The sequence below is a fragment of the Sciurus vulgaris genome (assembly GCF_902686455.1).
Source record: "Sciurus vulgaris genome assembly, chromosome: 15".
NCBI classification, from domain to species: Eukaryota; Metazoa; Chordata; class Mammalia; order Rodentia; family Sciuridae; genus Sciurus; species Sciurus vulgaris.
Window position 1 is genome coordinate 86333538 of NC_136476.1, and position 16165 is coordinate 86349702.

General features: G+C 49.5%; 1 protein-coding gene across 1 annotated transcript in view; it reads right to left on the bottom strand.

Moving 5' to 3' along the window:
• Positions 1-16165, bottom strand: part of MED27 (mediator complex subunit 27) — a 192465-nt gene that overhangs the window by 17780 nt on the left and 158520 nt on the right. The window contains exons 5-6 of the mRNA XM_079111779.1: positions 9544-9651; positions 1328-1369 (exon numbers count right to left, since the gene is read on the bottom strand). Coding sequence (XP_078967905.1) covers positions 1328-1369; positions 9544-9651 — 150 coding nt within the window. The remainder of the gene's footprint in view (positions 1-1327; positions 1370-9543; positions 9652-16165) is intronic.

The following is a 16165-nucleotide window of genomic DNA, read 5'->3' on the forward strand; positions in this document are numbered from 1 at the left end:
TACCCTGGCCACAAGAAAGGGACCAGGGCTGGTCACTCGCTAGTAACTAACTTAGCCCGCTCACCTGCTGTTTCAGACCTCATCAAGGGCAGCGCGTAGCACGTCGTTGAGGTACAATCATGGATTTTGGTGGCTCACGCAACCTAAAGGTGTGCTATCCAGCTTCAGGCTGCTGGTCCCTCCTGTTCTTTGCTGGCCCTTACCATGGTAAACGGGTTGGGTCGAGGCGAGCTGCCACGCAGGGAGCACCACAAGAGGGTGCCCGTGCTGCTCCCTGTGTCATGGGTGCAGGGTTTCTTTGGGAAGATGAAATGCTGAGCTGGGGAACAGAGGTTACTCTGTCACTCTGTTTTTGAGAATATTCCCTTAATGCTTTCCACGAGGAAGCCCAACGCTTGACTAAACTTCCAGCAGAGTATGAAGTGGGGGTGAGGTCTCCCTCAGCCCACCCCCCAGGCACCTGAGCAGACCCCGGGACTCTGAGAAACGAGTCGCAAAACTGGGTTGAGCTTGGAGCAACTCAAAAGTTCCCGATTTAAAAAAAAATTTTCTGGGTTGCAGATGGACATACCTTTATTTTATTTATTTATATGTGGTCCTGAGAATCAAACCCAAGACCTCACGCCTGCTAGGTAAGCGCTCTACCACTGAGCCACAACCCCAGTCCAAAAAGCCCCATTTTAAGGTCTAAGTTACACACAATAAAACCCACCCATGGCAAGCGTGCTGTCCTTTGAGTTCTGACACGTACACGTGAGTCGTCTTGACCATGGCTAGGACAGAGAATTCCCACTGCCCCCACACATTCCCTCATGTCCCTCTGGGATTCCACCCCGAGGCTGCTTCTTCGGCATGCCATGAAAATGAGCAGTTTTTTTTTTTTTTTTTTTAGGGGTCAGGTACTGGGGATTGAACTCAGGGGCACTTGACCACTGAGCCACATCCTCAGCTCTATTTTGTATTTTATTTAGAGACAGGGTCTCACTGCGCTGCTTAGTACCTCGCTAAGCTGCTGAGGCTTGCTTTGAACTCGCAATCCTCCTGCCTCAGCCTCCTGAGATTACAGGTATGCACCATCACACCCAGTTGGGTGAGCAGTTTTTTTTTTTCTTTGTCTTTTTTGTGGTGCTGGGCATTGAACCCAGGGCCTTGTGCACACAAGGCAAGCACTCTACCAACTGAGCTAGATCCCCAGCCCTGGGAGAGCAGTTTTTGACTGGCTTTTTAAACTTCTTTAAAAGTCTCTGGTTGGAGACCAATGCTTATGCCCCAAAGCATCCATGTTTTGCCAACACCTCCTGAGGGAGAAGCAGAAAGTAAGACTTACCTTCTGGAATACTTGATAGTTGGATTTGGACCATATATCAAGCTGGGGAAAGAGAGAAGAATTGTCAGTGACAATTTCAGAATTCTGGACTTCGAGAAACGATACCGTAACTACTGTTATCCTTACTAAACTTGAAAAAGTAAAACATTTAGGTTGTAGAATAGGATCTGGGGGTTGAAGACCTGAAACATTCTCCTTAAATTTCATCTTTATCAATCTGAAGGTGACGGGAGGAAAGCAACTGAAGGAAGGCAGGGAGTCGGGCACCTGCTCAAACCTGAGTCCCGCGTGCCTCAGGATCTCTGCACCTGCCGAGCTCTCCCGTGGCTCCTTCAAACTTCCTTCAGCTCCATGCCACCTTATCAGAGAGGTATTTCCCAGTTACCTATCAACACACCATTCCCAGAACCTGCCATCTTGATTCTCTACACCCTCTCGAACACTTATGTACAGCACTTGACACTGCGCGGGTGCTATCATCTCTTGGTGTGTTTGCTATCTGACTTGCCCAGAGAAACAAGCTCAGGGAGGGCAGGAGGCCTCTATCTCCCCATGGCCTTCCCAGGTCCTGGGATGTGGGGATGAAGTGCATCAGGAGGTCTCTGCTGAGTGGAGGAAAGCTAGCAGGATCCAGCTGCGGAGCACCCATCCCACGGCAGGCCCCTGTCAGGCCCTCCAAGCCAGAAGGAGCGGCTGCAGCTGGGTCCATCAGCAGCCTCATTCTCCAGATAAGGAGTCAGGTCCAGAGCCATCCAACAGCCAAGGTGACCCGGACAGGCCTCCTAGAGGGGGTCTCACCTGGCGGTGCTCCAACCTGGCTGGTGTCAGAAGTCCCTAAGGGGGATTTTAAAAAATATAGATTCCTTGTTTCCTCCCCTGAAGTGCCAGGATGAGGGGTCGTGGTGGGCCAGGAGTCTCTCCTTTTGTCATCTGCCTTTTTAGCAGTATCCCAAGGTTAATTTTGATGCCTGGTGGGTCAGGAACCTACTGGTTCATGCTAACCCAAACCATTTTGCTTCCCCCAGGTTGCAAAAAGCAGATCTGTGCCTTCTCGCGGTTTCAAGAGTGCAGCACAGATTAGTATGGCAAACCCAGAACCACTCCAGTCAGTTCAGGGCTGGGAGACGGCCCAAGGATCATGATTAAAGGAGGAGCCCTCAGCGAGTCCCTCAAGTGCCGAGAAGTCAACTTTAATATAGGAGGTCAAGAGCTGAGCAAATTGAAACGCCGGGTGGATGGGTCTCTTGGAACCTGCCTTTGGGGTTGGCCAGTGGTCAAGCAGGGTTCTGAGACCAGGCTGTGTGGGCCTGCATGTCGCACTGTTGATTTGGAGCCACCAGGAGCGTGAGCAGCAAGCCACGGGGGAGAGTCCTCTACGAGGACAGGAAGTGAAATTGCTGCATTTGACCTGGCTTCTATTCCGAGGAAACACACCAGCATTTGGCTTTCTAAAAAGAGTCCTTGGAAATTAAAAGTTGGGCTGTGACCAGGCACTCATCCAGTTCCGGCGTCTTCCTGCTCACACTCGGCCTCTCTCGGCTCTGCAGGTCCCTGCTGGGAGGCGGTCTGCCGGCCCAACCCCGGCACCCACACGGAGGAGCCCCGACGAGCCTGCATGCGTTCTACCTGGAAAACACACCTCAATCCCGCTGGCAGCAGGCCCAGGCCCGCGCCATCTCCTTCCTGGTTTCCACAAGAGGCCCCAGTCCACTCCCTCCCTCCCTCCACTCCTGCTAAATCACTTTCCAGAAAGGCCCCATCTTCAATCTTCAGTCACAGCCTCACCGCCAACCAGTGGATGAAGAGTCTAAAAAATCTCCAGGCGCTGGAGTTTTAATTTGACAGGTTAACAATTTGTAGAAGGAAAAGTGACAAAGATAACTCTGAGGGAAACCTCAAAAGAAATATGCAAAATTAATCCCCTACATTATCAATTCAGTTAAAGAATGCTGGTGGGCAGTTGGTCACTCTGGGGAGGAAAAGTCAGGTTCCTGCTACTTTCTCAGTGCAGCAGTCTGGCCCAGGGTTTAACAATGCAGCATTTAAAGATCCTTCAGAACTGCAGGGTGAATAAAAACGGCTTTTTACGTCTTTTAGTTCTACCAGAATCACTGCCAAGATGACAGGGAGATGCCAAGGATTCTAAACCTACACTTGAGGAAGAGCAGCAGCAACGTCTGCACTTGGGACTGACTAGTTCTCCTTGCAGCGGAGCCCACAGCTGCAGCTTCTGAAGTTCTCTGCCACTCACCCCTCCTGCCTCGTCACGCCCCCAGAAGCAGAAGACAAACGCAGAGCCAGAAGAGAAGGCTGCATCAACCAGAAAGTTACAGTGTTTGCTTAAAGAGAAAACGGTCTTAAAAAACCCTCAGTACCTCCAAAATGTTTTAATGAAAACATCATCTAGGAAGAAATATGCAAAGGCTTAATTAGGAGCCGGGCTCTGCAGCTCATTGTGGATTCTCCGAACATGCTTATTCAGAGCTAGGGTGCTGCTCTTTTTGAAAGGAGGTTTAAATATATTATTCAGGACCTAGGGAATGGCTCTACCATCTGGGAGCCAGGGGCCTTGGACAGTATGGTGCCTTCCCCTGGTGCACACGGCTGAGAGGGGTGGATAACAATGGCTCCTCTTTTGCAGGGAACACATGGCAGGTGGTCTGTACTTGATTTTCTGCTAGATTTATGCCAAAGAAAGCCATTTAAACGAGAGTGCTGGAGTCAACACCCGGCCTCTCCTCAGGGCCAGGAAGAGCTCAGAAATTCATCCAGGGTAGCTGCAACTGATCCAAGTGAATATTTATTAGCTCCAGTTTATCTGCTGCAAGGGCGGGTAAGTAAGGCTACCCATTTTTTTGCTGGCTGCAATATTCAAAAAGGGAGCATTGTGGAAGCTGCAAACCTTGTCTGATGAACAAGAAATGATTCTGAACTATGGTGTCAGGGTAAGGAAGTGAGCTCCCTGGGTTTACTGGAAGCATCTGAAAGACCTCGTGGAGGCTGCTGGCTGAGTCTGCGTCCTGGCCTCTGCGGGTGGGAATTGTGTCTGAGGGTGGGAACAGGTCTATTCTCAGCGGAGTGAAAACAAACCCTGCTGATGACCAAGTACTTCTGCACAGCCACATCTGCTCTCAGGACAGATGACATCTCAGGGATGTCCAAGGCCTCTCTACACAGGGCGAGTAGTGAAAACAGCGACAGATCAAGTCCACTCCCGAGAAGGACAAATGGCATGACCTGCCGTCACCGGCAAGACCACTCTAACTTCCACGATGACCACTGTCTGCTCTGTCACAACCAGTGAGCGCAGGCATGGCTTGCTGAGGATGTTTTGGCCTGTACTCTATCTCCACCATCCTTTTTAAGTCCTCCCAGCACGAGGTTGATAAAATCATATGCAACTCATAGTCAAGCAAATGGTGGCCCAGAAAGGTTAAGCAAGCAGTCCAACGCCACACAGCTGCTCTGTGGCGGTAAGTCTGGAAGCAGATGAGTCCAGAGGCTCCTTCTTTCCCTGGGGGCAGAGGTTGCCCTTCAGCTTGACTTCAGAGGGGCCACCAACTCGGAAGCCCCCAGGCTGTCGCCTGTGCTGCTCTTCTTGGGGCACTCTCCTGCAGAGTTCAACACTACAAATCTACTTGGAGGCCTGCTGCTGTGATAACCATCGCCACTGAAATTCATTTAGCAGTCTATGAGATTCTGCAGCTTCTCAGAAAGTTATCAATTCTTTATTTCATTCTGAAAAGCAGCACATACAATGAATTTCGGATGATCTAAAATGGACACTTCAAAACAGAACTTACAAGCCACAGGGGTTTCAACTTTTAAGCCTTTATTTAGGAGCTCTGTCTTACAAGGTCGAAGGTGACAAGACCCGTCAGTCTGGGTGAACGTGACACCTACGTGATGGGGACAGATTTCTCCATATCTGCCCAAGTTTCCAAACCTCAAAAACTTCACGCAGCCATCCGTAAGCCTGCCCGCCCCGCCCCCGCCCCCGCAGAAGGAAGAGGAAGTCTCGGGAGGAACGAGGTGTCGCAGGTCCATTATTCTTCGGCTTTTCACTTTCAATCAGGACACGCATTTGTTACTAAAAAACTGCTGAAAGCACATTTTCAGGGCCTCTGCACGGGAATTAAACCGGATTCCCCTCTCCTGGCTTTCACCCTTCTCCCCAGAAGTAACAAGAGGCCGTTTTTCTGAAGGTCGTCTGAACAATTTCAAAGGCTATAACAAATCAAAATGTTCCCTGCATCTAATATCAAACGGGGCTGATGCCAACACTTATTAGAGAAATCAGATTCCAGCTTCCCCAACCCCCTCCACCCAAACACACACACACACCCAACTTTGAAGTGGAAGAATGCGGGATCAGAAATGACCCTGGAGACAGCTCTGGCTGTCTTTGAAGGTTTCCTTTGATACCACCGTTTCTTTCCCTCTCTTAGGCTTGGAGGCTAAAAGCTGCCTTTTTTATTGATATGGGGTAATTAATGAAGCTATAGCATTAACATAACCTAAATCCCCTAATAAGATAAATCCAACTGAGACACTTAAATTTTTTTGGTGAAGCCTGATGGTGTAAGAGCAGGACAATGGCCAGGTGTCCCCCCAGATCCTGCCTTCTGACATGCTGAGTCACGGCGCTTTCTCCTGCTTACAATGAACAGTCTGGAGAGCACCTGTGTTTTTATTAGAGCAGATCAGGATACTAGTGCTCGGTTATCAAAACAGGCATCACAGGTGAAGAGCCGGAATGCCAGCTGGTTGGCTGTTCTGCAGGAGTGCACAAGCCAGAGTCTTGCTGGGACGGGCTGTGCAAGCAAAAGCCCTGCTGGGTCTGCAACCTGGGGGTGGCACGGAGCCTCCCACAGCAAGCGGGTGATGACGCCGTTGGGGAGAGCGCCGGCTGCGTGGTGGGCAGAGGCAAGGCCCTCAGGAGACCTTGAGAGGCATGCAGGCCCCGAGGCTATCTCTGGAAGACTACAACAGAACACTGCCACCCTCAACACACTTGGGCACCAACTCAGCCAAGGCAGGCTGCATCTTTGCAAAAACAAACCTGCAAGTGACAATTTGCTCTTGTAGGCCACACCTTTAAGCTCCAATGGTGCCTTCCAAACGTTACACTGCATTTGGAATGTGCCAGGACACTGCAGTGCACAACTGCACATTCCCAGGAGGCTGCTTCGCCGTGCCCTCCACGTGTGCTCGGGCTGTGCTGCGGTCCACAGCACCGAGGATTACCCCTCGCCACACAGCAGAGTCACAGGACTCTGGAGCTCCACTCAATGCAAGCTTGGGACCTGGCTCTGCGAGGCTGAGGAGGCTCCACACTCGCAGCCCGTGCCTTGGCCTGAGATGAGCTCACGTGCCTAGTCAGAGGACTGCTGGGAGTCCACAGCCAGGCAGGCAAGACATGCTAGTGTCGCTGGCATTTTTCTCAGCTGCAAGAGGGACAGGTAAACAACCACACCTTACTAATTCTGGAACTGGCAAACAGCTGCTCAGGATCGAGTCTGGATGTAGCTCGAATGGTGGCGCCCAGCTCTGCCCCTCCTGAGCCCACGCTCACAAGCACAGGTCATCCTAACAGGCCCCCGGGAAAGTGGGGACAGGCGTAAGGACAGCATTAGGCGAGTGTAAAGGGGAGAGGAGTGGCTCCTCAGGTGGCCTGCAGGGCAGCCATCCCAGGGAAAGGTGTGCTGGGGTCCTGGGCTGCCCCTGAGGGTGCAGAGAGCAGCAGAGGAGGGCGGAGAAGCCACAAGGCTGCTTACCCGCAAAGGAGTTTGGGTTTAGTCTGCAAGTGGATTCTCAGAAGTGTGTTCTGAAAAATGTCCAGTGTCACAATATGCTCTAAGAATAAAGGGGGCGGGGAAGAAGAGAATTTGTTGACCAAAGTAAGGTAAAAAATCCTGCACACGGTAAGCTCCCTTCCAGACTCACAAGGCACGCAAGCAACCTCACGGTCCTGGGATTTCTGCAGTATGCAATTCCGTGGGAAAACATGAGCCAAGCACATGAGGCCCAGGGTTCTACCCCCAGCACCCCAAACCAACTAACTGGACCAACCTTCTCTAACCTGAGTTTCTCCAACTTGTTTGACCGTGGACTGCTCTGTGCCCAATGCCCACTACCAACCTACTTTCCTACTTTGGGAAGGGCTGTTCTGAGCAGTGGGGGACAGTGAAAAGCAAGAGAGTCACCTGTGCAGATATCTATTTTAGGGAGGCAGCCCTCAAAGCCAAGGTCAGGACAAAACTGGGAGGGAAGAGGTCAGAGATGGGACTCTAGGCAAAGAGAGCAGGTGTTCCGTTCAGAGACACGGAAGCACTGCAAGCAGAGCCCTGTACACGCGAGGCATCCAGTGTTGGGGGAGAACCGCCGGCACCAGATGACAGATCAAGATGTGGGGATGACAGGAAGCAACGTTCCCGCAGTCAGGAGGTGATGTGGTAACCAAGATCAGAAGAGAGGGAGGGAAGTGAGTTGGGGGAGAGATAGGATGACTTGGGATCTGGACTGTGGGATCTGAGAAGAGTCAGGGAGAGGAAGTCTGAATGAGTGATCCCTGTTTGGACCACAGCGGCCTAGGGGAGGGAGAAGGTGACCCTGGGGAGCCCAAGGTCAAGGAGATTGTGCGAGAGAAGAGTATCTGTGGCGTGGGAAGAGGGCATCAGAGAAGTTTTAGAGGTATGCGTATGGGATCACTGTCCAGTGCTCATGCTTAAGTGCAGAATGAGAATCCTAGCCATCATCCATTGCAGCGTTCACCGGGGGCCTACGCTAAGTGCGGGGTGTGTATGATTTTGGACAGCCTCGTACGGGGCTTTAGTGAACAGAAGGTTATCATGCAAAGCAGTAAATCCACTCCTCCTTCCGCACTCCGAGTATGCCTCACTGGCAGCGTGACTTGGTGACTTATGAGCAGTCCTGATTACAACTTAGCTTTCTCCCCGATTCACCTGTAAGTCACGCCAGGTGTGACTACAGCGTCATCAACTTCTAAGAGACACAAGGCACCTCTAAGCGCCCAGGTCCCACTGTGAGGGTGTGCGCCAACCTGGAGTAGCTTCAGTGGTGGACCAGTGCGTGGAACTCCTTCTGGAGCTGCTGCCAGAGTTTAGAGTCACACACAGGCCACACCTGCCTGATCGCCACTTCTGCCTCCATGTTTACTCCAAGGACAGTTTGGTTTTTCCCACAAGAAAATGGAAATCTCCCCTCAATGATCTGCTATGTTGGAGAGACTGACAAGAACCTGGCAGAGTGGAGTACAAGTACCCTTCCACGCGGCCAACACTCACGGATGCCCAGTGACTTGCTCAAAATGCAAATCTCATCACACCATGGGCTGCAGATCATGTAACACAGCGTCCTGTGATGAGCAAATTTTCCACCTGTTTCTGAAGAACCTTCTATTCTCACTCCCCCGTGGCTGCTGGGGGGTGAGTATAGTGAACCAAGTTTTAAGTCTGAATTAGATTCACGGGGTCAGGTAGGTCGCTCCTGAGCGGGGGCATGGGGCTTAGCGCTGGAGTGACCAGGAGGATCGGGGCTCTCTTGGGCGGCTGCTCATTGTGTTCGGGAGGCAGCACAGATGAAGGCTGTCAGCTCCCATTAAGATCCTCACTGCTCTATAGAGCCATATGGAGAGCGTGGAATGACAAGAAATCAGGGGTCCACCCGGGTGAGCCTCCCACGGAATAGTCACGTGGGACAGCACATGTCCTCCTTCCATGGTGGCGTCAGCAGCTGCAGCTGTGGGTAGGCAACTTCCTGAAGCTCCTTGTTAGTTTTGTGGAAAGAGTGTCATCAGGTTGTGTCAAACCAGCTGGAATTTCCTCATGGTTCTAGGAAAGCAGAACGCTGAACCCTGGGCTATTGATGTGCAGCTGACTTTGGAAAAAAAAAAAATCTATTTCCTCAGAAGACATGCTTAATGAGGCAACCGGGGTCTAAGGTGATAAATTAGAAATTCAACTAAGGGCATTAGGCTTAAAGGAAAAAGCAGAAGCTTGATGAAAAATGCAAGCAGAGAGAAGGGGATGTTTTGCACAGGTTCATCTTCACGCTGACAAACCTCTGTCTGTTGATCATTTTGACTATGATTGCTAGTTTAATGTCACTCATCTGGGACGCTATTTGTTCTGGAATACAGAAAATAAAGAAAAACAAAACAAAACAATGAGCCCCCCAAGACTGCCAGCACTCACCTTGCCATCCTCGGTGTAGACGTTCTCGTTATAGCCCTTCACTATTGTTCGGTCAATGAACAGGCTCCTCATGACCACGATCACTCTCAGCACCTTTCCCAAGGTCACCTGTGGAAACACAAGCATGCCAGCGTGAGCGCTCACACCTGAACATGCAAATCACTCCAAGCTGGCAGGACAGAAGAGAATGGCCACCTGGCCAGGCTGCTTCTGCACAAGGTGGCCCGGGACATCTGGAGGGGCATGGTGTCTTTGTCCCAAGGCACTCTGCGACAAAAGCTGTTCCCCGTCATCAGCGAAGGGTGCTGTGGCCCAGCTCGCCTGACCTCCCTGAAGTCGTCTGTATTTCTGGTTTATAAACACTCTGGGTAATTTTCACATATGTTTACTATCTGCTGGATAAAGTATCCACCCCCTACCATCTTAAGATAGACTGATCATCTTTTCTGAAGGCTAGGATCCTATAATTCTGGCATTCTAGACTTAGTGAGCACATTTATTTTCATACTGGCACGGCCCTATTTATATCCACAGAACGTGTAGAATGTACAATACTGAGAGTAAGTGCGGCCCGGAGGACCCCACAGATGAACCATCTATTTATAGCAGCTGGTACAAAGTGGAAAAGTAGTACCAAAATATAGTCTGAAGGTAAAAGGAAGTTGCTGATTTTATTTCCAGAAAAAGAAACATGGTCCTGGAAACACATTTAAGTGCTTTGACTCTCTGAGAACCTAAGCATGTATTATGGATTTTAAAAAACACCTAAAAAAAGTGCTGCTTCAGGTATGCCGGGGAAAGAGGAGCCTGCTGCGCTCGTGGAAGGGACTCAGCACCAAGAATAGCAACAGCACCGCCCTTTCTCCAGGGGCTCGGGAAACTTCTGATACTCTGCTAAGCCTTTTTCTCGGTTCCCAGATGAGACCCTGGAGGCAGACCTGACCCAGGACCCATCCCAAGGTCTACGGTCTGGGTTATTCCCATGGGGCTCGACATACAGAATTGGATGAAAGAAAGCCCTGCTGATCTGCAGAAGACCAGAGCCTCCGTCCCACGTGTCAATTCCGATCCTTCGACATCAAACTGCCGTCAGTTTCTACAATTGCACCTTCAGCCACCCTTCCTTACTTCCCTGTTTCCTGCAGTTTTCCAACTGACTTACTGGCCCAGCAACTGCTGTCCTCTTTCCTTGAGTACCAATGAGCATCTCAGCATCTGGTTTCTTCAACAATTTTATTTATTTATTTTGTGTGACGCTGGGATGAAATCCAGGGCCTCGCTCTGCTAAGCAAGCTCTCTACCACTGAACTACACCTCCAATCCCAGCCCTCCTTCAACAACTTCGAGTGCTGGGCTGATCTCTGTTTCTGTATGCCTAAACCAGTACAGAGTATGAATAGGGTAAGAATGAGATGCAACACATTTGTTTACATTATGTGAATGCTAATAAACATCTTTATTTCTGTGCATATCAGATAACATTCAGTAGGTCCTTTTTTGAGTGACTGAGAGTCATTACTTAGAAGGATGCCAATAAACCACAATGGTAGGGTCAGCAACTCCTGTTAGAGGTAGCCTCCTCAAAGGGAGGGGAGGAAAACCACGGAGTCCTGGTGTTGCAGGGAGTTGGTCTCACCCTGGGCCGAGTGGAGGCAGGCTGGCAGGCCTCTTGCAGGAGGGCTACTATTTCCAACTGCATACTGTAATCCTCTTTTGCAAGAAGCATGGATAACTAAGCAACTATTTTCCCAAAGCACCAAAATCTAGCTGACTTTAACTGATAAATTGTCATAATTTCTTATGTCTCTCATCAAGAAGGATTTTGGAAACACACTAAAGACATTAGAAATTTTATATTGAAAAATTTTTTTTGTTTTAAAAGTTAATTTTAGTATTTTAAAGCTAGTGACTGTCTAAAAAGTTAAAAAAGTTATTATGCAAAACTCTAAAACTAAAGAAGATAAATAGTTCTGCCTTTCCATCCAAAGATAATCACTATTCACATTTTGGGGTCCTTCCTTTAACATTTGTATTACCTAAGATTTCTGAATATCTAGTATGGTTAGAATTAAAATTGTACATAATTTCAAATAAAAAATTTACATGAAATTATGATAGGTATTCCTCTCCACTGCTAGGCACTGTGAGGTGACGCGGGGAGTTCTAGTGGATGATAGACTGATCTTTCAACCTTTCAGATGTTGGAAATTTAAGTTGCTTCAAGTTTCCTCTTAAAAAAACACAGCTGCAACGTGCACTCTTGTTACAAAGCTTCTACTGTATTTGGGATTGTCTCTGTCTCAGGGTAGATGTGCAGAATTGTCATTACTGGGCAAACAGTACAAATATTTTAATACCATTTGGATACCATCCGCTAAACTGCTACCTACACAGGCAGTGCCCACCAGAATGGTCCATGCACAAGTTTTCATTCTATTCTTGCCATCTATGCAAGACACTGAACGGAAATGAAATAAGACATACCAAATCCAATGCCTAGCCTAATACCAATGTAGTTTTAAAAAATCCTTTTGTTATGGAACATTTAAAAACATATGTAAGAGTAGATGAGAGTAGGAAGGATCCCCACGAACCCATCCCAACTTCAGCCATTACCACCCCATGGGCCCGTTCAAATTGCAACAATTACCAACCCGAATCTGCACCTCCTTTTCCCTCCCTATGCCACTTTGCAACATGTCACTGACTTGGTATCCTTTTTAAGTTAAATAGTTGCATACATATCTCTAGAAGATAAGGGTTCTGAAAACAAAAGAACATAACCAGGACGCCACCGCACGCCTGAACAAAGCCTCTCCCACACCATCAAGCACCCAGCTGAGCCTGTTCAAATTTCCAATGGTCTCATCAATGCTGCTGTTACAGTTTGGATATGAGGTGTCCCCCAAAAGCTCATGTGTGAGACAACGAATTTTCGGAGGTGAAGTGATCAGATTATAGAGTAATCTAATCGGTGGACTAATCCACTTGAATGGATTAACTGGGTGGTAACTGTGGGCAGGCATGGTGTGGTGGAGGAAGTAGGTCCCTGTGGGTGTGAATTTGGGTTTATATTTTGTCCCTGATAAGCCGAGCCCTCTGGTTCCTGATTGCCAAGTCCCGAGCTGCTCCTCTGCCATTCCCTTCCACCATGATGTTCTGCCTCACCCTGGGCCCAGAGCTGTGGAACTGGCTGACCATAGACTGAACCTCTGGAACGGTGAGACAAAATAAACTTATCCTCCTCTAAATGACGCCAGTGGGTCTTTTGGTCACAGTGATGAAAACGATCTCTCAAGTAGTCACTTAAAAATTTTTTGCTTCTAGGGGATCCAAATATGCCTACAGATGTGACTGGTTGACATATCTTGTAAGTCTCTCCTAAATGGATGACTCCTCCCTCCCTGAATTTTATTGAAGAAACGGGTTATTTTCTAGAGATTTCCAGGCTGGATTTGCTGGCAGTGTCCCTGTGGTGCACTTTGACATGTTCTTCCTTATTCTGTACTTCCTGCAAACTGGTAATTAGATGAGATTTGGGTTTGGTTATTTTGGACAAGATCACATTTGGGGCTGTAGTGATTTGTGGGCCATTGGTGCTGAGACATCTTATGCTGGTTTGACTTTTACCATCTTTCAAATCCACCGAACTCTATGAAGTTAGTCAATTTTTATTTTTCACAAAGACAGAACGGAGCCTGGTATTCATCTACGTTGCAGAGGCACGGAACTATGGCTTTCTGGATGAATAACACGGTTGTGGTGATACCATCCAGGGTTCTGAAGGCTTTGGAATCAGACACACTGGGAGTTGGGGCTCGGTTGTGCCACTGAAGAGCTTGGCCCTGTTCCTCGCTCTCTCCCTACGTCAGTTTCCTCCTGCCGCCTCCATCTCAGAAAGGCTGGGAGGAGTCCTTGGAGACGATGCCCATGGGTGGCACAGAGGAAGTGCTTGGTGGCAGCTGCCGCCACTCCACCTGAGCCCTTGCTTGGACTTTCCGAGGTGGCATGATTTGAAGCCAGTTAATATGACGGCTGGAGCCAGACCTGCAACCACTTCCCTTTCGGTGAACTTGCCACTTATCTTCCCTCCTGCTGTCACACCTGGGCCACAGGGAAGCTGTGGAGAGGGTGATGGTGGCGCTGGGCCCAGAAGGCTGGGCAACGCTGTGGGGTCTGACGAGTGAGTGCTGGACAGGAGCGCGGATGCCTGCAGGTGGCGCAGCATGGGGGGGATGCGAAGTGCCATGGCTGGTCCGCCAGGTCTCACTGACCCCAGAGACCACCCCGTGGTGTGTAGGTTTGGTGCCTGTGCTTTTGCAAGGGGCTTCTGCCCTGCAGGTGCCATATCCAGGCAGTGTGCCTGCGGCAAGTCAGACAGCCGCTCGTGCCTGTTTGCACAGCTGCAAAACGAAATGCAGAGGGGCCAGCAGAGATTGAGGGGGGTCCGGGTAAAGCACAGCCTGGGGCGAGGCACACAGCGGAGCCTGAGTGTGGTGTGGCAGAGTCAGACACCAGCCCTTCAAGCTGGTCTTGTGCCATCAAGACCATGACAATGAACATCCTTCCACAAACTAACCAATGCTGCTGTGGACAGACGCAAGATACCCATCGACAGGCTATGGGTTGGATTTTGGCGACTGCTACGGGAAGCCACAGATAAACACTAACACCATCTGGTAATGAAGCATGCTTGCTGTTGCCAAGGAAACAGAGGGGTGAGGTGGCTGAGCCAGCCGCCCTGAGGAACCAACCCCCTGCATTAAACTCCATCGAGGCAACACTGTTCTAGACTGAACTGCACATCTCCTGAGAGCTCACACTCGTCCTGCAGTGGCTGGTGCTGGCGAGTGTTCAGGAGGCACGCTGCAGAGTCAGAGGAGTACCCTGCTTCCTGAGCGGGTGGTCGGGTGCCTCCCACTTCCTGGGAGTGTGTTTGGAAACGCCAACTGCCAGCTCCTGGCCAAGTTCTACCATCAACAAAACTCCAACAGAGCTGGGCAGGGTGGCACATACTTGTAATCCCAGCAGCTTGGGAGCCTAAGGCAGGAGGATCTTGAATTCAAGGTCAGCCTCGGCAACTCAGTGAGACCCTGTCTCTAAATAAAATATAAAAAGGGTGAGATGTGCCTAAGAGAACTCAGAGGTTAAGCACCCCTGAGTTCAAACCCTGGTAAAACAAAACAAAACAAAACAAAACAAAACAAACAAACGAAAACCCCTCAACACAGCCGGTGGCTGAAATGTCACCCATGCTAGTAGCGCAACCTCTACAAAGGTGAGATGCGGATCACTCAAACCCTTATTTCTTCAAGGGCTCACTGCCCGTCTAGGAAACAGACTGGATGGAGCCAAGGACAGGCTGACCAGGGCAAAGCACCTTGAAACTGAGCAGCACCTGCGGCCGGGACCCAGGGCAGCATGCTGAGCAGTGCTGAGGGGCCAGGTCCAGGCAGCACCCTGGGCCTGGTACAAAGCATGGGTACGGGAGTTGTCACCCAGACAGCTGGCTGTATGAATGGGGCCTGCTAGGGGAGGGGATATGTTACTTTATAAAAGAAGCTACTCATATAAAGCCACCCACGATGTATAAGTGAGGTGAGACTCTGATGTGTAGGTATCCTAAGGGGTCTGCTGTCACTCTGATGATGTTTTTCAAAGTGAAGGTATAAAAAGAAAAGAAAAAGCAGGAAAGAAAGTGGGGAGAGGAGCCACAGGAAGAGACCTAAAGGAGGGTCAGGAGCAGTTTTTCTTCCATGCATCAAGAGGCTTCCTGTGTGCCAGTTCTAAAGGGAGAGTAGGGCGTGGTGATCCACACGTCCAGCATGTCATGACTGGCACTCACCGTACCACAGCAATTACTAATATCACCGCTGCCATTATTTTTAATAGTTCTTATACACCCTGCCTAATCAGGTTTATTTTTCATTATGTGGCTATTTCATTGATGAGTAAGTTGGAATCATTTGCTAATGAGCCGTCAATGTTGGCAATTTGGGCACTTCTGATTTGCCTTAACTCAGCCCTCTCTTCTCAATTCAAAACTGCAGTGGTTTCCAAGAAACGTCCTCACAGGGGCTTATCCATTTGCCTTGTTTCACGATAAGGCAGAGTTATAAAATAATTTCCCATTTTATATTAAAAATAAAAAAAAAATGTTCACAATCTCATCTCATCTCTCCCAACAACAAAAATTCATACACAATTATAAAGAAACAGAGAAAACAGAGAATTTGCTTCCTAATCTTGGTTGCATGGGGTCTCTGGGCTTCCCCTATGTGTTTTGAAAAATCCCGCTCCCAAACTGCCACAATAAAATTTAGTCCATTTGAGTTTATAAAGCACACATTAAATCCACAGGGAAAAAGGTGTGTGCAGACCTGAAGCCAGAGTCTGCATGGAAAACAGGGGACCCCTGGGACCCCGGTGAGCGAGGCGGCACGTGGGGCGGCTGGCAGAAGGACCATCTGCCTGTGGTTTTCTTGAACATCCTAGAGTTACCAAGTGTTTCCCTAACAGCTCTAAAGGGGAACCCGCGACAGGACACATCTCTGCCCTGAACCTGGCAGTGGGGACACCACCGCACTGGACATTCCCCTTACGGAAACTACCTGATGCCCAG